This window comes from Cydia amplana, chromosome Z, assembly GCF_948474715.1.
Source record: "Cydia amplana chromosome Z, ilCydAmpl1.1, whole genome shotgun sequence".
NCBI classification, from domain to species: domain Eukaryota; kingdom Metazoa; phylum Arthropoda; class Insecta; order Lepidoptera; family Tortricidae; genus Cydia; species Cydia amplana.
The window spans coordinates 5,745,369-5,765,925 of record NC_086096.1 but is presented as its reverse complement, the minus strand read 5'-3'; the positions used below and the strand labels follow the sequence as shown (position 1 = coordinate 5,765,925).

At 37.4% G+C, this 20,557-nt stretch overlaps 1 protein-coding gene across 2 annotated transcripts in view; it reads right to left on the bottom strand.

The window, feature by feature from the left end:
* The window catches only part of LOC134660934 (FH1/FH2 domain-containing protein 3), a 97,593-nt gene that overhangs the window by 35,673 nt on the left and 41,363 nt on the right, over positions 1-20,557 (bottom strand). The window contains exon 2 of one of the 2 annotated variants that reach the window (XM_063516820.1): positions 3,841-4,131. The exons of the other annotated variant lie outside the window; for it this stretch is intronic. Coding sequence (XP_063372890.1) covers positions 3,841-4,062 — 222 coding nt within the window. The 5' untranslated portion in view covers positions 4,063-4,131. The remainder of the gene's footprint in view (positions 1-3,840; positions 4,132-20,557) is intronic. 2 annotated transcript variants of the gene reach the window in all.

Genomic DNA, 20,557 nt, shown 5'->3' with positions numbered 1-20,557 from the left:
GATTTAAAAATGTTTTACTTGTTACTGTTGTATAGCAGTTAATACTTGTCACGTTATAAGCTTATATTTATAAGTGTATTTTGAAGGAATATAATAGCTAACTGTTAATTCAATCGATTTAAATTTTGTACGTTATATCAATTGTAGGATATTGATAATAAGTAAGACAACTTTGTCCAATAAGGATACAATTTAAAGAGTTTACTCGTAATGCATGATACAATGAAAATGGGTTCATTAAACATAATAGCATCTTTTAACTGTGTATATTACTGTGGGTACCTATCGAAGTCTTAACGAAGAAAAATAGTGCTCAAATAGAGACACGTCGCGAGCAGGCCGTCTCGCGCATAATAATCGCTTTTGATTTGAGTTGAATGACTTTTTGGCCACTTTTGATGATAATCAACATTAGATTTAATTATATTAGGTATATATATTATATCATGCATGTTATTTGATACACATCTAACACATCCTTTTGGCACGGCACACGGATAATAGGTAAGTAAGTATATAAGTAAGTGCCTACGTATATTATTATTGATTAGTTCGCGTAACACCGGTACCGGTACCTTCTTATCAGTTAGTTCCTCATTCATTATCTTTCACCTTGTTTAAACATGCTATATGCGTAATAATTATGTATTCATCTTTAAACATAATTGGTGTAGCTATCAACTTCATTTATTAGGTACCTACGTTAAATATATTATACTTAAAAAGTGTAATCCTAATCTCTATACTTTTCTTAGTAAATCGCCTAATGGCAGACATGGATACATGCACCGAAACCTACATACTACAACCCATAATAACAATGGATAATTGTATGTATTAGGTATATTATTTCAAGCTTAACCTCTCAGTTCCCAGTGGCTCCAATATGAGTCGGAATTGTATGGATTTGAGAGGTCCTGGGAAATGAGGGGTTAAAGTAATGATGACAAATAGTAGTTTAGTTTAAGCAAACGACACCTAAAGTAACTACATTCATTAGTAAAAATGTTTGTAAATTTTACAGCAGATAGTTTAACTAATGCACTACCGTTTTCTGTTAAGTATCTGTTATTTCTTTTTTCTGAAGGTCTTGTCATTGCTACGAGTATAAGAGCATTTTCACATTGCTGATCCCTATCAGGAATCGGAGACGACCACAAAGTAAAACATCTTTCATATTTATTTATTCATTTAATAATTGTCTATTTTTCAAAAGAAAGCGTTATTGCTATTACAAAAGAACTGATGCCATAGGTCATTCTCTAGCAGCCTTTCTCCAAGGATCGGACGATACGACGATATCGGATCGGATAATGTGAAAACGCTCTAATAGCGAAGTTCTTAACCAAATATGAATACTTTCCTACTTATAAAGTAAGAAAAATAAGAAAATGCATGTTGATCAAACCAAATTTGTCAGTAAGTAAATAAGAACAAAAGAAAACTATACTCATCCTTTTCTTTTGGGTACTAGTACTAGTTTAAGACAAAGATATTACCTATGATTTTCTCTGTCTATGTTTGAAATGAGACAGTCCGTTGACAAACTATACAATCATAAACAGGTTGACGGCAGCTGATGTCACTGCTAAGTGCCTAATCCTACGTAATAGTCACCTTCGAGCTTCGGTGCTAATCAGTAGGTAAGTACCTATTTGATGTTTTTATCCGTTTCTTTATTTGCATTATGCTCTCTGGCCTTGGGACAAAAATCCGGACTCCTTTCCTATGCCCAACTCTTAAGCTAGATCTGACACTCGGCAAGTCCCCCTGAAATCCTGACATAGAACCAAAATTCCTGATTTTTGGACTCTAACATGGTAACCCTACTTGGGAGGAGCGGGCGAGCGAAGCGGCTCTGAATAGGTAAGTACCTATTTGATGTTTTTATCCGTTTCTTTATTTGCATTATGCTCTCTGGCCTTGGGACAAAAATCCGGACTCCTTTCCTATGCCCAACTCTTAAGCTAGATCTGACACTCGGCAAGTCCCCCTGAAATCCTGACATAGAACCAAAATTCCTGATTTTTGGACTCTAACATGGCAACCCTACTTGGGAGGAGCGGGCGAGCGAAGCGGCTCTGAATATGGTGTTTAAGGCAATGGGGATAGGGTCTAAACGGAAGAATTCATTTTTATGCACTAGTGACTGGACCATAGCAGTCTATTTTAAGCAACTTTAACTCATCCATAAAGTTAAACATCTACATGCATGAGAAATTTAATGAATATTTTTGTAATGGCTGTTTTACTCCTGCCTTTAGGGTGAATGACCTCTCATGCAAATGCAATGTTTATTTGCTAAAAAACCGACTAACTGTCAGTGCGATAATGCTTGCATACCTGTTGAATTTGCTTTAAAATAATTAGCGTACATACATACATAGCATATGTTTGTGTATAATTGAAACAAAATATATAAATCCTAATAACAGTTTTGATTAACCTTCTCCCTCCCCTCATTAATATCTACTGCAGAATAATAACTTATCCTAACACCTAACAATAAAGGCCTAGTTTCCTCTCTGTATTGGATGGTCAGATGTCTTGAAATCGTAAGAACGCCAATTCTTGGGATAAGTTGCGTACCGGACCCCACTGTCCGCTGAAAACGCGAGGAAGATGAGGATGGTGTAATTAATTAAATGTGACGTTATCTATGAAAAGGGACCTTATTGTCGATGGCGCTTACGCCATTATTAACGATGGTCCGATATAAATACAATGCCGCGCAACGCTGTGCGGCGTAAGCGCCATCGACAATAAGGTCCCTTTTCATAGATAATGCCCCAAATCTAGAAGATAGCTTCTAAGTGGTAAGGAAATCCGAGCATGCTGCATCACACAGACAATGGCCAACTGGTTTTGGAGGACAAAACAATTAATGCGACAGAGTGCGACGCGGCAGGCTTAAGTGATAATTGAACAACTCTTCCGCCTCTTTAAGGACCGCTTTTAAAGAACGAACGCGCATAGAGTCCACCTAGGCTAACTTTGCATCGACTTGAATATAACAAAGTGAGGTTGTGTCATATTTTTTATAGAAATTGGCAGACCTACTTTCTTATAATAGGTATACTATAAGGTGTTTATCAATTTACCATGTAAAATTGTTGTTTTGTACAATTAAAATTCTTTAGACACTAGCTTTTAGCATCGTGTTTATCCTTCGAAGTTAACTTTACTCTGGCAATAACCGAACAAAGTTTCAATTATAAACGTCTTATTTTGGAGCAGAGTAGCGATCAAGAGTTCAGTAATTTTGTTTGAAATATATGCCAGTCTGTTGCACACATTTAATAATAACTTTATGAATATTATGTCACTCGTTACAACACCTGAGCATTATTCGGAACAGATAATTTTAGCTGAACGGCGCGGTGAGTAACACGCATACGAGGAATAGATTACTGAAGTTTCTTTGTTAGGTATAGCAGATACCTACCACCTACTTATGCGTAAACTTCCGAATATCTAATGAGTAACTTTAACTGTGTTGATCATCGTTCTTACAACTTATAAGCAGTAATTTCTGAGAGAATAATGTTTAACTATAAAACAAATAGGAAGTGGATTATAAATGTCAAATGTCGTAAAAAGTATAAAGTTGTTGCCTTATCGATTCATTGGTGTGAACGTTTGGCGTAGTTAGGGTCTGTAGATTCAGCATTGAATAAATAGGTAGTTATTATTGTAACGGTAATTTACGTAAATATTTTAAATGTTATTTATAAAGAACAATGATGAAATGGAAATAATGCATTTGCATCGCATTAATATGAATAACCTTCGCTAGCATTTGCAGTTAATTATAGTACTTAATAGCTAATTTCTACTTACCCTATGCGGAGCCTGCAGCAGTCGATGTACTGAGGCAATCTGGTACGACAGAGGTATGGTGGTGTTGAACGTGTGGTACAACGGCCTGGGAGGCTCCCTCACGTTGTACTCCATGAAAGGGTCCAAGTCGTCCAAGTACTGCACGCGGCAGACGAACGAATCCGCCACCAGGTCCCGCATACTCCCATTTACCCTATCATTCACTTTAACTAGTTCGATCATCTTTAATCTATCCTTAATTTTAAAAAGTCTATCGAATCACAGGCTGATGTTTTGTATCACATTGTTACACTGAAATACGTTTTTGTTGATAATTTATGCGAAGCCAGTATGTTTAAACATTAATTCTTGTATTTTTATTTTATTAGGTACTTATGTTAGACGAATCGAATTCAGTTTTATGCGAGAATTCAGTTTTAGTTGAAATTCAATTTTCTATAAGTAATTAATTTTGTCTGGGCGATTATCCACCTAAATAAGTTGAATAATGAATATGTTAACAAATAAATGTTGACTTGATCGTAACCTGGGCACTAACACTACTTCTTTTCTCTAAGATATGCGGTACACGTGAAGTCGCGATTCGCGAAGGACCAAGACTGGCGCACGCAACGCAAACGCACGTGGTCGACTGACGATAACGAATGTTATGTTTAGGTTTTTTACTACCGAATAAAACGTGTTATCTTTGTAGATTCTTTCATGTATATAAGATGTTTTAGACACTAGCTTTTTACACAGCCGGTACATTAGCCCGTTTACGACTAATACCTCGTTTTAGACGTACGTAGGTACCGCGAAATTTTCACTGAAACGGGATGCGGTGTAAATAAATAAACACTCCCACTCAACTTACGTAGGTATACGCTCGTGTTTCATGATATTGTAAAGTAGGTATTAGACATAGATTGTACCTATAGTTTTTCAGGGAACTCAATGAAATTGTCTCTCACCTACAGTGCATACCTACCTTTCTAAATAGGTCGAGAATTTTAAGAAATGAATAAAGAAACTTATAAAACATTTTCTTTTGATCATAAATATTAAGCTCTGTACCGACGATTATTCGTTCTATCAACGTTTGATGACATAATTCTTCCGGTTATTTTAATGGAATTGACCGGTTTCGATTCTAAAAATGAACCAAATTACAAACAAAAATAATTTAAAAGACAAACCGCTTAACGTATTTTTTGTCATCATTAATTACTTGAGGGGTTTTTGAGGAATTCATATTTGACCCGATTCTAATTAAAGATCACATTTTAGATGCTGCAGCGGAGGAATTAAAACGATGGTAAAAAATGTGAACTTTCATAGGTCTGTGTCATTTTGTTTCAATGACCACTCAATATATAGTGACTGGTCAGTTTTGTGGAAAATGGCCATGTGGCTAATATGATACCGAGCGGTGATCATATAGGTAGTTTTTGAGATATTTTAAGCTTTAAAAAAAAAGTGGTCATACGAGTAATGGCGATGGAGATTGATGAAAATCACAGCCATGTTGTTCAAATAACAATATGAAATCCCCTCAAGTGTACCTGCACATGGAAACTCAAGTGCATCCACTGCACCATTCCACCAACCTGGGTTAACCGGTTAAACCTGGAGTTACCATGGTTACCATTACAACTTGACACTGGTTTAACGGTTTAACCAACCCAGGTTAGTGGGATGGTGCAAGTGGCCCTAAGTGATTTAAAAAACATCAAAAACATTGTCGTGTCTTGTCTCCGGTGTTGAGGTCGTCGCCCCGGCGCACGGACGGCGCGCGCGCACGCTCGCGGACGCATTTATTTGGCCCGGGAAAAACTATGGAAGCGATGATTAGTTATTTGGGGATGTGTGTCAAAGGAGTTTTATGGGTAACGCCAATGTAGGGTAATGTATAGATCTGGATACGATTTCGTGGAAAATTAATGGAATGACCGAGTAATCTAGTAAATAATACTGTTGTGCGTTGTGTACCGTTGTGTACGATAGTAGGTGGTCAAAACTGCCAAGAGATCCTGGGATACACTGTATTAACAGCATGCAGCAGCAGTAAGGTGGCGCCATTACCTACGTTGCTCATAATTTTACTTGAGTGGAGATTAGAAGTCTTTGTAATCAACTCATCTCTGTTTATTTAAGGCCTGACAATGAAAGTATTTTCTTTAGTTTAAAACAAAGAGCTATTCGCGTCAATTATAAAGGTCGATATATTGTGGAATCGTGATGCTGACTGACCCACGGTTTGACCTTTAAGCGACTGACGTTGGATCACGATCGTGCATAGACGGCTTTACTTTTTTATACCTATGTCATTTTATATTGACATTATTATTATTTACAAACTTCAAACGCGGCAACCACAGATCTAGAATGAATCTAGAATACTTCCAATGACACTTGTCTTGTCACCATTACGATTTTCGTCGCGCTTTTGACAGGCAATCGTGTACAGTCAGCCGTAAAAGTGCATGGCGACTTTATATCAATGAATTCATTCATAATTTTTCCATGCAATTTCGCAGCTCACTGTACATTCTAGACCGGTGGGACAAAATAAATAGAATAATAAAATGACGTAGGTAGGTAAATTCTCTAAGTACGAAGAAGGTGATGGGACTGCTGGTGGAAGTGGAACGGCACGCTGTGGATAATACAGTGAAGTTTCGTGGACTCCAATCTACATATAGCATATGTATACGGTATACCGTCAACTGTCTGTTGCCGCTAAAGTCGCGGGTTTTGCTGTACTAATATATTTTTTAAATATGTACCTATATAAGAACTATGTGTAACACTGAATACCTACATGTCATTGTCACTTCGCCGGCAATTCCCCACTTTTCTCAAAAGTTGGGAGGAACTATGGCAACTACGAGTATGTGGTTGAAATCATGAGATGTCGATAAAACAACCCAAATATACCTATCTGCCTCTAGTTTCAAGATATTTTGTCCCAGAGCACGATTATAGACGTGTTGAGACATGACAGTATTCGGCAGTACGCGTCATCAGGTGCGCTGTTCCAAAAGCTCGGGAGTCGAACTCTCAGAAGACCTGAATAATGTCATGCTTTCAAGTTCCTCACAGTGGATACGGAATTTGATGTCGCGTTTACTCTGGTTATCCTGGGCGTTCGACTCATAAAGCATTGAAAATAAACGGCCATGCCGTATTCTGTCTATTCTATTCTAATTTTGAGCCGCTTACGTAATCGTGTGGGTCGACGTTGTGCAATGATTGCAGAATGGATATTCTGCGTACCTCCGTGTTCGAAGGAGCGACATGTTTATATGTAGGTAGTATAAGGACTACTGCATGTAATAAAGTGAAATACTAGGCAAATAAGGCTATCGCGAGTACCATTGTCTAGAATACAAAATTGAAAATGTTTGCAAACCATCGATCCGAACTTCCATTCACACAACTGTTAGATTACTTAACTGTTATATATGCAGTTCACTAAAGTATAACTCGTCAAATTTTTGGATACAGAGGGCCTACCGCGAACGAAATATCGTTAAATGTGCTTTCTATCGCACACGTTATCATAAAACTTCGTAAAATCTCTCGGTTTATTGGGTCTCCCCAAGAGTGACAACTTTGACAAGTACTGGTATTTGAATGAAGCGGGTCGTTTAGTGATGTTAAGAGAAATTCATTATTTTATTTTACATTCAGACCATAGTTGATGCCTTGGAATAGAGTTAGCACGTTTTATGGTACCTATAGAGATATTTCTACGCGATTATCATACGTATAAAAGTTTAGTGTGAAAATTATCATCACTTTATGTCGTTATGACCCCGGAATCACCCGTATAGTCATGCTAAGCTAAGCCTCTTGAAAATATTCGTCTGTTCAGATTAATGTGCCTCGTTGGCTTTCGTGAGTGAGATGGCTGTTCCAGTTTCTGTGTATTTTTAAGCTTAATGTTCTTGACTGAACCCAAAATAAAATGCATTTCTGCTCAGTTTACGCAACAGAGTGATTCGATCCACAAATCAGCCGGGGCTATTTTGTGGGTGCAGTAGGAATATGTAGGTATAATAAAAATAATAATGAGTTTATATTTGTCGTCTGACAATCAAAATATTTACTTCTTACAAATCACAAAGCAAAATTGTTGAATGATTGGCGTAGTTATTTATGACATCACCTAGCTGGCGTACCTCTAGAAATAAAGTTTATTCTTATAAATTGTATTTCTTAAATATAATAAAATATATCGAATAAATTATTTTACTATTTCGTGGGTAAGTAATGTGGCAATTTTATAAGGTGCCACCATATCGATAAGGACATTTTGGAATTGCATCTTAAGTTATTTACGTACAAAAATTAAATACGAAATATGTAAATTTAATAATGTGATACAAATATATGACCATCTTCATCTCCGTTGAGGTGTTATCACACTCATATTCCTTAACCACATTCCTAGTTAGCATAACACTGGATCTTAGAACAAACATGATACTTAACGATGTTTCAAAGAGATCCTATAAAGATTGAAATGTAAAACCAATTTCTATGCGACCACAATAGTGCTTCTCTTCATATTACATGCGGTCGTTAAAATCAATATGTCCATCTTACTAACCAACTGCGAGCTCGTCCCTACGTGGTATTGTTCGATCCTTAGTAATAAATAATAATTGAAATGATGACTTTTTTTTTCATGTTGTGACTTGACCCGGATTCTTGAGGATCAAATGTCTAAGAGATGATGATAATGAGAATTACCTAGTCAAAAATGCGTGTCATAGATCTATTTATTTGAATAAACTTTGTTTGTTATAATAGGATCACAGCAAAAAAAAACATGTTACTCCGCAGAAAGCATGAAATAAAAGTTGGATAACCCATAAAGTTCGTTTTTAGGGTTCCGTAGCCAAATGGCAAAAAACGGAACCCTTATAGATTCGTCATGTCTGTCTGTCTGTCCGTCTGTCTGTCCGTCTGTCTGTCCGTCTGTCTGTCCGTCCGTATGTCACAGCCACTTTTCTCCGAAACTATAAGAACTATACTGTTGAAACTTGGTAAGTAGATGTATTCTGTGAACCGCATTAAGATTTTCACACAAAAATAGAAAAAAAAACAATAAATTTTTGGGGTTCCCCATACTTCGAACTGAAACTCAAATTTTTTTTTTCATCAAACCCATACGTGTGGGGTATCTATGGATAGGTCTTCAAAAATGATATTGAGGTTTCTAATATCATTTTTTTCTAAACTGAATAGTTTGCGCGAGAGACACTTCCAAAGTGGTAAAATGTGTCCCCCCCCCCCTAACTTCTAAAATAAGAGAATGATAAAACTAAAAAAAATATATGATGTACATTACCATGTAAACTTCCACCGAAAATTGGTTTGAACGAGATCTAGCAAGTAGTTTTTTTTTAATACGTCATAAATCGCCTAAATACGGAACCCTTCATGGGCGAGTCCGACTCGCACTTGGCCGCTATTTTCTTTATTATACCAATGTACGAGTAAGGAGTATAGTCCTAAATCTCCCAACTCGAATATTCGTTGGTCGAATAGTCGAATATTCGGTATGACTTCTACTTTAGAGAACTTCTATTTACTACTACTAACTTTACTTCTACCTACTTAAGGTCGCAGTTTAGAGATAAAAAGTTTTGTACGGAGCTCTAAAAATTGTCATAAATGCACGAAATAAATCATACAATATCAAAAATAACATTGGTTTTGATACTTCATTACTTACGTATTGAACTTGTGAACCGTAGTTGTAGAATTAGTTGGTTTTCGTCATCTATAAGTTGTTAGCTGTACCTAGTCATAAATAGGATTTGTTTTTGTTTAATTTATAGGTAAATAAAGTACCTATGCCGCAACATCGTATGTATTTCATGTCGTGACAACATTTGTTTATTTTGCATACCTAATATTATACCTACCTAATACTAATGCTTTAACATTAGTGCTTACACCGTTGTAGCGCGCGCACCCGCGACCGGGGGGTATAACAGTACCCCAGACGAAGGTTCCGTACCGTCTGTCATTAGATCGTACTTAATTAAGCGTAGCCAACTTAGAATGAAGGCTTAGCGGTTACCTGTACACAAGTCTATGGTGCGAGTACGCAAAGATAATCTGATTAGGTATAAGAGACTTGCTCACCGCAACGTTGTTCCACTTGTTCCCGAATCGCGAGTTGAAGAAAAGCTTGCAAATGATGATTTTAAGCTCTTTTACCCGACTAGCGACTGTTCAAGCCAACAGGAAGATTAGGTATCTTTAAATTCCTAGTTAAGGATAGTCTGCTCTACTGTAGCATTCTACTGAACATTTTTTATGTTAAGTACAGGTGCAATTCAATATATTTTTCTTCAAAAAGGAGATAGTTAGACTTACAGTTTTATACTTTGTTTTAATTTATGAAAGTATATAAAATGGTGTTAAGACAAGTCGTTCGCTTAGCAACTTTTGTTGTTGACTGTACTGTACTGTCATGGCCGGCGTCCTCGAAACTAAAACAAGTAAACCAAACGTGTGCACTCCAAGTTAACATTCCCGGGTGCTTATCGCTGGAGGGATTCCTCGCGTCACGGCGCACGTGGACGACGTGGAGTGACGTCCCGCGCTAACGAGATTGGCCGTGACACGAGGTAGCGCAAGCCAGGAGCGGACGCGATTTGACAATCACAGATCACAGTGAACACCGGTTTTTCGTTGGGATCCTCCCGTGCGTCACGGAGCGGGTTCTGCTTTAACAATCACAATGGACACACGCCTTTTCGTAGGGTCGGATCCCTCGCGTCACGGTGCATATGGAGTGATACCTCGCACTAACGAGATTGGCCGTGATCCCGGCTGGCGCAAATCATGAGCGGGAGCGATATTTAAATTCACGGTGTCTATGTTTTTCGCTGGGAGGGGTGTTCGCGTCATGGTGAACGTAGAGTGACGTTTCGCGCTAATGAGATTGGCCGCGAGTCATGACATCGGCCCGGCGCAAGCCATGAGCGGACGCCATTCTTAAAATCGTGGCGGGTGGCGGGTATGCACTTGTTCTTGTTACAGGGAGGGAATCTTCAATCAAGGGAATTTTCTACGGATAAATAATTATTGAAGCAAGGTTTTGAAACAAGAAACTTTAAAATCAAAATAGCCCTACGACTCACGAAGTTATAATTTATAGGTGTTCCCGAGTTATTGTTTTGCATGCGTGTATATAAGCACAATGCTTAGAGTTCATTTAATTTTACTGATACATTTCTATAGGTTTAAATCTATTTTATGGCGTAGACTTTAAAATCGTTATAGCTCGTAGCTTGTGTCCTCAATGTTACCTCTAGCAAGGTCGTAACACAAGCCGGCCAAGTACTTAAGCCACTTTACACAGATTTTATATTTAGACAACAAGGAGAAATAAATCTAAAATATAACATTACAATTACGTGTAGGGGAGGTACCCACCCTATTTTTTTCTCTAGTTTTTATTTCAACACTGTCAGCTTGACAATTTTTTTACCCGTGCCTTACTTATTGCAGCTTTCTAGCTCTAGCAGTCAGTGAGCTAAGCCGATGACGGACAGTAGACAGACAGTAGACGGACATGGCGAAACTATATCAGCGTTCCTGGTTGTCTACGGAACCCTAAACGTTTCAGACATCACGCGTCTGTGTACTTTTGTACAAAATATACTCGTATACTCGTATGGAAGACCTATTTGAATGTTGAATGCAGAAGTACTTGTAAGTAGGTACTATTTGTATTTAATAAAGCTAATGCGCAATAATTATCAACCCCTTATTCATAAAACTTTACAACACTCACATAATTTTATTTATATGCCTCTCTTACAAATACATAAGTCAAAATGACAGATAGTTAATTAACGCAGTATAATAGTGCATTTAGGACGCCAAAAATGTTTATTTACAATCTTTTTTGTAACAAACTTGTTAAAACAGTTAATACGCGGCGGGATCAAAAGACCCGCCGTTTCCAAGTTTAATACGTTATAACCGTTCGAACCAGGTTTGCATAAATGAGCAAAAACCTCAGGCTACTCCGGCGAGACGAGTTCAAGCTCAAAATCGTAACTCATCGTAATCCTCGACAACATAGGCCGTTACAGCGTTACGCGTGACTGTCCCGTTGGGTGACACGTTTTACACGACCCCTAAGGTTATTCTTCAATTCCCAGAAAATTCTAAAAACACTGGCACATGAGAAACGATAGACAATGCTGTTCCACTGCTTTTTAATGACGTGTTTTTGAATTGCATGCGACAAGCGACGCTTTACTATCAGTCAGTCGTGCCGAGTGTTTCGTTTTTTCTCATCGCGTGTTTATTTGAATAGGTATGTACAGTCACCTGCAATAATATGTTACTCTTCGAAGGCCGCAAAAATATGTGACACGCTCTTATGGCTCTACAAATAAAATCGTGTCAGATATTTTTGCGGCCTTCGTTGTGTAACATGTTATTGCAGGTGACTGTACCCAGGGCCGGATTAACCCTAAGTCAGAGTAGGCAACTGCCTATGGGCCTCGCCTCGGCTAGGGGGCCCCAGCGGCCCCGCGCGCGCCAAAAACAATATTTGTTTCATATGGCCAAAATTAATAAATATTGTTTTTATGGTACCTAAATATGTATACCTAATGTCCAATATCAGTTTCTCAGATACACAATCATTAGATGATTATATAAATTAAGTTATTTTATAGATTTAAAGTCTGTAATATCGAGCTCGATTTTCAGGCTCCCGAGGGCCTAATACCTCATCAATGGAACTTCGGCCCTCCGAGTAACTCTTGCTTAACACATTATTGTCGAGTAACATTTGACGATTGGTTCGTGTCAGAGCGCTGCTTTCTTACAGTTCGACCTTCGGCGTCGCTTTTTAACAAATATAAACATTGATTTTAGAAGCTTCGCCTTTTGCCTCGCATGAAAGCTCACCTCGCTGGTTATAAGTACGCTTCGGGATTGTTCAGTAATGTGGAGATTGCTGAGCTCGACCTTCAGCCTCACTTTTTACCTCCATTTTTGGTTTGTCTTCCAAATCTCTTCTTCAGCTTAGCCTTTGTCCTCGCTGCGCCAAGCTCGGCCTGCCGTCTCGCTTTTTAATACAATGGACATTAGTTGGCGTCTGTGCTCTAGCTGAGCTTATCCTGAACCACGGCTTTGACCTCGCATGAAAGCTCGGCTCACTGGGGAACTTCGGATTTTTAGGCCTGGCCCGGCCTTTTTAACACGTTCTCACATTTTTTTCACATAAAATTTCGCGCTCGCTGTCTCGCGGTTTTTTGCTGCTTTTCTGGTTGACCCTGTACCTACATGCTAGCTTATCTGGTGAATGAATAGTCATTTAAACCTATGGTATTATTACGTTAATTTTAATCATGTGGCTCGGCGTATGGTCTTATGGTCGGACAATCGCTGTTCAGCCTCGCACAATATTTAACTACCTATTGAGAAAAAAAGGGCTCTCCCCACACTTGACGCAAAAAGGAATCTGCAAAAACTGATAGAAAAAAGCTTTATGTCCACGCAATAAGAGCGAAAAAGATATCGCTCGGCATGTTCGGATCGGTTCAACCGACACCTGAAGGTTGAAATTAAAACCACAAACTTACTTCCCTGTACTGAAAAACTGAACATTATGTATGCAGAATTGACTGTAAGGGCCTAAGGGGGCCCCGAGCATTGCACTGCCTAGGGGCCCCGACATGCTTAATCCGGCCCTGACTGTACCTACTAAGATGTACTTCCTTATAACACCAAGATGTAACGCAAATTTAAATTTCGAGGATATAAAAATGGAAATTAACGAAATAGTGTATTCTCAGTAACAATGTTTACCTAATGAATAAGTTTTTGGCAAAAATTTAATTTTTGGTACAAGCTTTTATCGCTGACTGTACTTTTCTTACGACAGACAACTAATACTCATCGAGACAATTCTAAAAACCCCTAACACAATTAGGTTGCGTTGTTTCATCACAGAGTTCCTATGGCCACGTCCTGTCTCCATCATCAGATCAGTTCGACAGTACCATATTATTGTATTGTCATCAGAACTACATACAGCTGCCAATTTTCATGACGCTACGATCCTTGGAAGATGGTTAAATTAGTTACCTTAGATTCCATTACATAGTTACATACAATACAGGTCGACCTAATAAAAGCTTGTTAAAAAGGTGTATTATTATCAATATTATCATCAATGTCATCCACCTACACTCTGTTGTAAGAAATGTATAAATAATGATGAATTTATTCATGAAAAATATTAACAGTTTTAACTATTTTTAAGATTAACTCGTTGTATTTCTACACGCAATAAAAATAAATACATCCCAAAACAGGGATGAAGTCATCCAACGTCTTTCAAGTTCCAACTGATGACGTAAGCTTTATCTACCTATGCGCAGGGGCAAAAAGATCATGCAATAACGTCATAAATCATTTAAAAAAGTCAACGAACCGTTGTTTAAGGGGACGGTATATGACGTTTTCGATTTAGAGCTCACTTTGTGCAATCAATTTGTTCAAGAAATGTTTAATAACTGCATTAAATTATACGTAAATTTGTTCACGAAGAAGCCGTGTACCGGCTCTTCACGGCATAATATTTTTTATTTGCTGTAATTCTCTACAAATCGACACTAAAAGTATCCAAAAATCAAAATATGGAGTTCCGTTTGAGCAACACGCATTACAGTTTTGCCTTTAACAGTAATTGAGTTGTTGTGTGATTTTGAAAGCTAGATAACTAAACTAGCAAATTATTATCTACTTATATTTTTACTCACAAATACAACACAGAAATTCAATCCCAAATGTAAACTTTCGTACAATTTCCATACATTGACGACATCACTCAAAATTCTTCTTCGAGTCAGATGGCCGCTGGCCTTGGATCGAAGCAGACGTGTACGTCGTCGTAGCTCGTTTTTGACATTATTTAGACATTTCATCATATACGCATACGAAAATGTATACCAGTAGATAAATTGTATTTCAAAAAATAGGGTAAATAAATTTATTTAAAATTTGATTTGTTGTTATTTACAGGTCGTAACGATCGAAAACAGCAGTAAACTATCCTAAAACAATACGATTACAATTGAATTTAAGTAACTTGTTCCTTCAAAACCCGCTTAAAATGAAAAAAGTTTAAAGACTCGTTTTACTGATTGGGATTGATTTTCATTATGCTGGTATCAATTTTGCGTCATTAAAAAAAAGTATATGACTCTGTACGTCAATGACATTTGATGTCAATTGTAATCTTGTATTTACGTTAGAGAATATTATATATTCATTTAAATATTACTTACCTATTAATACGAAGCGTAATTCGTTTAATACCTGAAAGTCTTAGTGTCTACACCTACTTTGTTGCCGTTCGTTCCGTCTATATGTGTGCGATTACGTGCTGTTCTCAATAATCAAGAAACAAGCCATAATCTTCAAGAATAAAATAACAGCAAGACCAGCATTTAGTACTAACTAGTTTTTGCGGATTTGGAGACAAGAGATGAAGCTTACAGGCTAATACCGCTGCGGTCTGGTTATTGTTATGTGTATATATCGAGTATTATATAAATTTACTATAAAATAACAATGTTTTATTTCAATGACATTATGTGCGTAGGTATGTATGTTTCGGTGATTATAAGAATTTTGTCCACACAATAATTGTGCAAAGCAGAGACTGCATCATGCTTTCTTTACGGTATAAGCGGTATGGTACCGTTATTATTTATCAATACCGGTTCGTTTTGAAGGTAAAACTATACCGGTTGAAATACAAAGTACGGTACCGGTATAAAATTACAGCAGGGACAACCATTTTTATAGGTGTACAGTCAGCTGCAGAGAAAAGGTACGACCAGATAGATAATTGTATGCAGGGGTGGTACCTTTTCTCTGCAGCTAGCTCTACCTAAACCATCATTGACCGAGCGTTGGCGAAGGTCTCCGTTTCAACTTGGGCAAAAATGCTTTCGTATGTCCGAATTCTTCTCCTTTGCATATCACATTTCTCAACTGATTCTCGTGAAAATTCGGTAGTCCGATATAATTATTCGGTTTCTTTTTTTTTTGAACAATTTAAAATAGGCAGAAATTGTCATAAAGGACTTAAGCGCCAGTAGGGTCTGTGACACTTAAGACCACTGCGATTATTAGGTACTTACTGGCCCCTATTTCACCACGACCACGGTGACAGGTGCGACAGTTGTCGACATCACTGTTGCTGACGTCACAGGCTTCCATAGGCTACGGTAACCGCTTACCATCGGACGGGCGATGTGCTTGTTTGCCACCAACATTTTAATAAATAAATAAACTCCATTATATTGCCACTAAAAAATTCTTATTTTGCGAAGCTAATGACAATTGTTACAAGAAACACGGCAACTGTATCGAAATTGCGACACAAAACTCATTTCCTGTCAAGACTTACCGAAAATTCTTTGAAAAATCTTGTGACAATTGTCACAAGATTTTTTTGCGAGAGAAATGTCTGTTTTATCCGATATAATAAAGTTTTTTTTTAATAATAGGTACAATGACGGTGGCAAACACGAATACGGCCCGCCCGATGGTAAGCGGTAACTGTATTATTAAATTGTACAACGGGACTTAATCGCGTATCTAAGTTTTAAGATTTACCTCCGACGTTTCGAGGACGGCGTTGTCCCCGTGGTCTCGGAGAAGACTGGCTTAAGTTGACATCAGCATCTTCTAACCGCGCGAGTTTTTCGAACTACCCGCACTTGGTCTTGTTTATCAGCTTGAACGTTTTGCGGTTCCGTTGTACAATTTAATAATGTGTAAAAATCGTGAAAGTTTAAATCAGTGTTAGCGGTAACTGTAGTCCATGGATGCCTATGGCGTCAATAACAGTGATGTTTTTGTCGTACCTATCACCGTGGTGAAATAGGGGCCAGATTACGCCGCGCCGCGTGGAACGTGAGGTGCATTGGGGTAAATGCATACCATTCACTCAAGGAAAATAATCTCCCTTATAAGATCACTCGTGTGTCTGCCATTTTGTTAAAGCCAATTTTCACCGTAACTACTGGACTAGTTCAATTGAAATTTAGTACACATATGTCAAGTAAGGAAGTAGTAAGTCGGTGATCCGAAGATGAGTAACGTAAATAAATGAACTTTTAACTTTGCGGCGATTTTTGGTATCATGTGACATATCAGATATAATACATAATTATAAGTAGGTGAGCAAAAATGTACCATAACCTAACTCAGAATTGTATTACATAAATACATATACAAAAAATAGTTCAACGCCATAAGATTAATGGAAGACTTATGTCCTATAATAGGTGAGTTGGTCTTAAACAAAAAATATGCAATAAAAATGTGTAACTGTGGAACCCATAGTGAATCCTACTCGTACATGATCGGTTTTTATATTATGTACCTATAAGATATTTTCTACTTTATACTTTATAAGTGTACCTACATAATATTTACTTATAAGCAGTTGTCACGTAAAATATTTGTAGATTTTTTTGGAAGTATGTGTCACATCATCATAATCTTCCTCGCGTTGTCCCGGCATTTTGACACGGCTCATGGGAGCCTGGGGTCCGCTTGGCAATTAATCCCATAAATTGGCGTGGGCACTAATTTTTATGAAAGCGACTGCCATCTGACCTTCCAACCCATAGGGGGTAAACTAGGCTCTTATTGGGATTAGTCCGGTTTTCTCACGATGTTTTCCTTCACCGAAAAGCGACTGGTAAATATCAAATGATATTTCGTACATAAGTTCCGAAAAACTCATTGGTACGAGCCGGAATTGCAATTCGCACGCTCTTACCGCTAGGCCTCCAGCGATTTTTTTGAAGTATGTATAGCACAAAAAAAATATTTAGAAATGTAACATTTAAGGTAGGTAATTAAAATACGGTATAAACATTATTGGAGAAGACTTGGAGGAAGTGTCATAGGGATCTACATTCGATGCGTGGAAAACAAGTTCTTTTGTCTAATTATAATCCACCGGCAATCACGCGAGCGCATAAAATGAAAATCATTTTTTTTTCACTCCCTAAATCTCCCTTAACCTAATAACAGTAAAACAAAAAATAAAATATAGAGGGTTACCAACCAGCCAAAGAATTATAAGTAGATATATGCACTTATCCCAACGCACCTCACGTTCTACTCTGCACGGGGTTCATTGCCGCTCCTACCGCCGTAAGTAACTATCAACACCTACATTATCAAGGCTACGATCGAAGAAAATCGCTTCAGCACTGAAATAATACCGGTGGAATACCGGTATAATATTTTTTATTTTAATTGTATTAATTTAATAGTGAAACAAAAGGCGAATATACCACATAAAAGTAAATCGGTAAAGATATTAGGGGTACATTAGCCAACACTGTTTCCATATATTTTCAAATTTTATTTTGTCCGCCTTAATTAAATTTTGCACCCTGCCGGAACTTTATTTATTTAAATTCTCATTTAATTGATTTTGAGCCTTATGAAAAGTCGTATAGAGTAGTAAATAAAATTTTACATCTGACTTAATGACATCTGGTTTTATTCGGTTTAACTTTAGAAAACGCGTATCTCGACAAAGCCATAATGTAGAAAATTGTCAACAACCAAATGAATTATTAGAATTTAAATACGTCACGTGTGACATGAACAGACAAGGAAAGCAAGATTAAATGTATTGTTTCTCTTTCTTCTTTCAATGGAACGCTTTTCCTAAAAGGAGGCCACTAAACTCAAAACGCTATCTTAAAAAAAAACTTGATGGGTCAGTGACCTGTCCCAGTAAAGTGAGGTAGTGTGCGTGAAGTGCGCTTGTGTGTGAAATGGGGTAAATTGACAGAATCTGAAAATTTACCCACCTCTACCGTCACCTTAAAACTTAAAATTCAAAAATGTTCTTTACGACTACATTAACAAGTCTTCATAATCTGTAATCCTCTACGACCAGATTAACGTCAGGATGAACTGACATTGTCCTTGCTATCTGTGGTACAGTCAAGTGTAAAAATATGGGTAGTTTCGTATTAGGGCCATTAAGGAATTTGCTGACATAAGAGCTATGGGACATATTTTTGAGTATGATGTGTGCACACATATTTTTACACTTGACTGTACTACTGGTAGGTATTCCATCGTCTGTAATGCTAAGCTGTAAGAGGGGTTAAAGTGACACACATACACTGTACGTGTTTGTTGTTACTCGACTACGGCAACTTAGAGAAAAAGGGATATGATTTTAACAGTCAGGTTAGCATAATAGTTAGCAGCATATTCAGTGTGCAGAGCTGATTTTGACGAATGCCATATCGAATGGTTAGCACCTGTAAATTGTTAGGTATGGGATTATAGTGTTGTGTAAGTTACATTACGTTTAATGATAAAATATTGACTATTTCAGTTTCATTTCAAATTTAGAATTATACATTTGAACACATCTATTGGTGTATAAAATACTTGTTAATAAACAAGAATTTTATACACCAATAGAAAATGAAAATGAAAATGAACCAATGAAAATGTTACCTGTCCTTTAAATTTTATTTATAATAATAAATAAAATTTAAAGGACAGGTAACATTTTCATAGCATTTTGACCCGATACCTTGAGTAATGTCATTCATTACTGTCATTAGGCATATCATGTGCACCAGTAAGGTTGAGCGAGATGCGTAATGACTAATGAAACGACTGGACAATCGCCATCACCATCAGATATATCTAAACGGCCAAGGTGTTCCTTATTAATATCTGAACAAAGCCTCTATCATTATTAAATTGTACAACGGGACTTAATCGCGTATCTAAATTTTTAAGATTTACCTCCGACGTGTCGAGGACGGCGTTGTCCCCGTGGTCTCGGAGAAGACTGGCTTAAGTTGACATCAGCATCTTCTAACCGCGCGAGTTATTCGAACTACCCGCACTTGGTCTTGTTTATCCGCTTGAACGTTTTGCGCACTAGGAAACGTCGAAACAAAACGAAACGTCGGAGGTAAATCTTAAAAATGTAGATACGCGATTAAGTCCCGTTGTACAATTTAATAATGTGTAAAAATCGTGAAAGTTTAAATCAGTGTTAAAGCCTCTATCATCAGATATTTTTGAGCACCGTGGCCGCTCTTATATATTCTATAGCGACTGTAGGTACAGTAAATCAATTGTTACAACAATCAGATATTACGAGCTCGGTGCATCGTTAAATTCAGTAATAGATATGTTTTTGCAAACGAGATCTTACGAAACTTCTGTAGGTACCTACTGAATTTGGATTCAGTGAGACCATACGATATGGCTCATAGATTTATGATATCTACAGTATAGTTCGTTACCTATAGTAGAGAGTAGAGTCACGTCTGAGATCGGGCTCACGTCCTGTTTCGTCTTAAGTATGGATACGAACAAAGTGCCAATAATATATAGGTACTCCATTATGGAATGATGAAGATTAATACGTAATAAAAACAATCCTATGTCCTTTCTCGGGCTTCAAAATATCTCCATACCCATTCAAATCGATTCATCAATTTAAGCGTGAAGACTGAAGGTGTGACAGACAGACATACAGAATTACTCTCACATTTATACATTTTATAATACATACAAAATATGGTTTTCGAACTCATTTTACTGGTGTTGTAAACACCTGCTAGGTCTCCTGTTCATTATTCGTAAGGATTAAATTTACTAC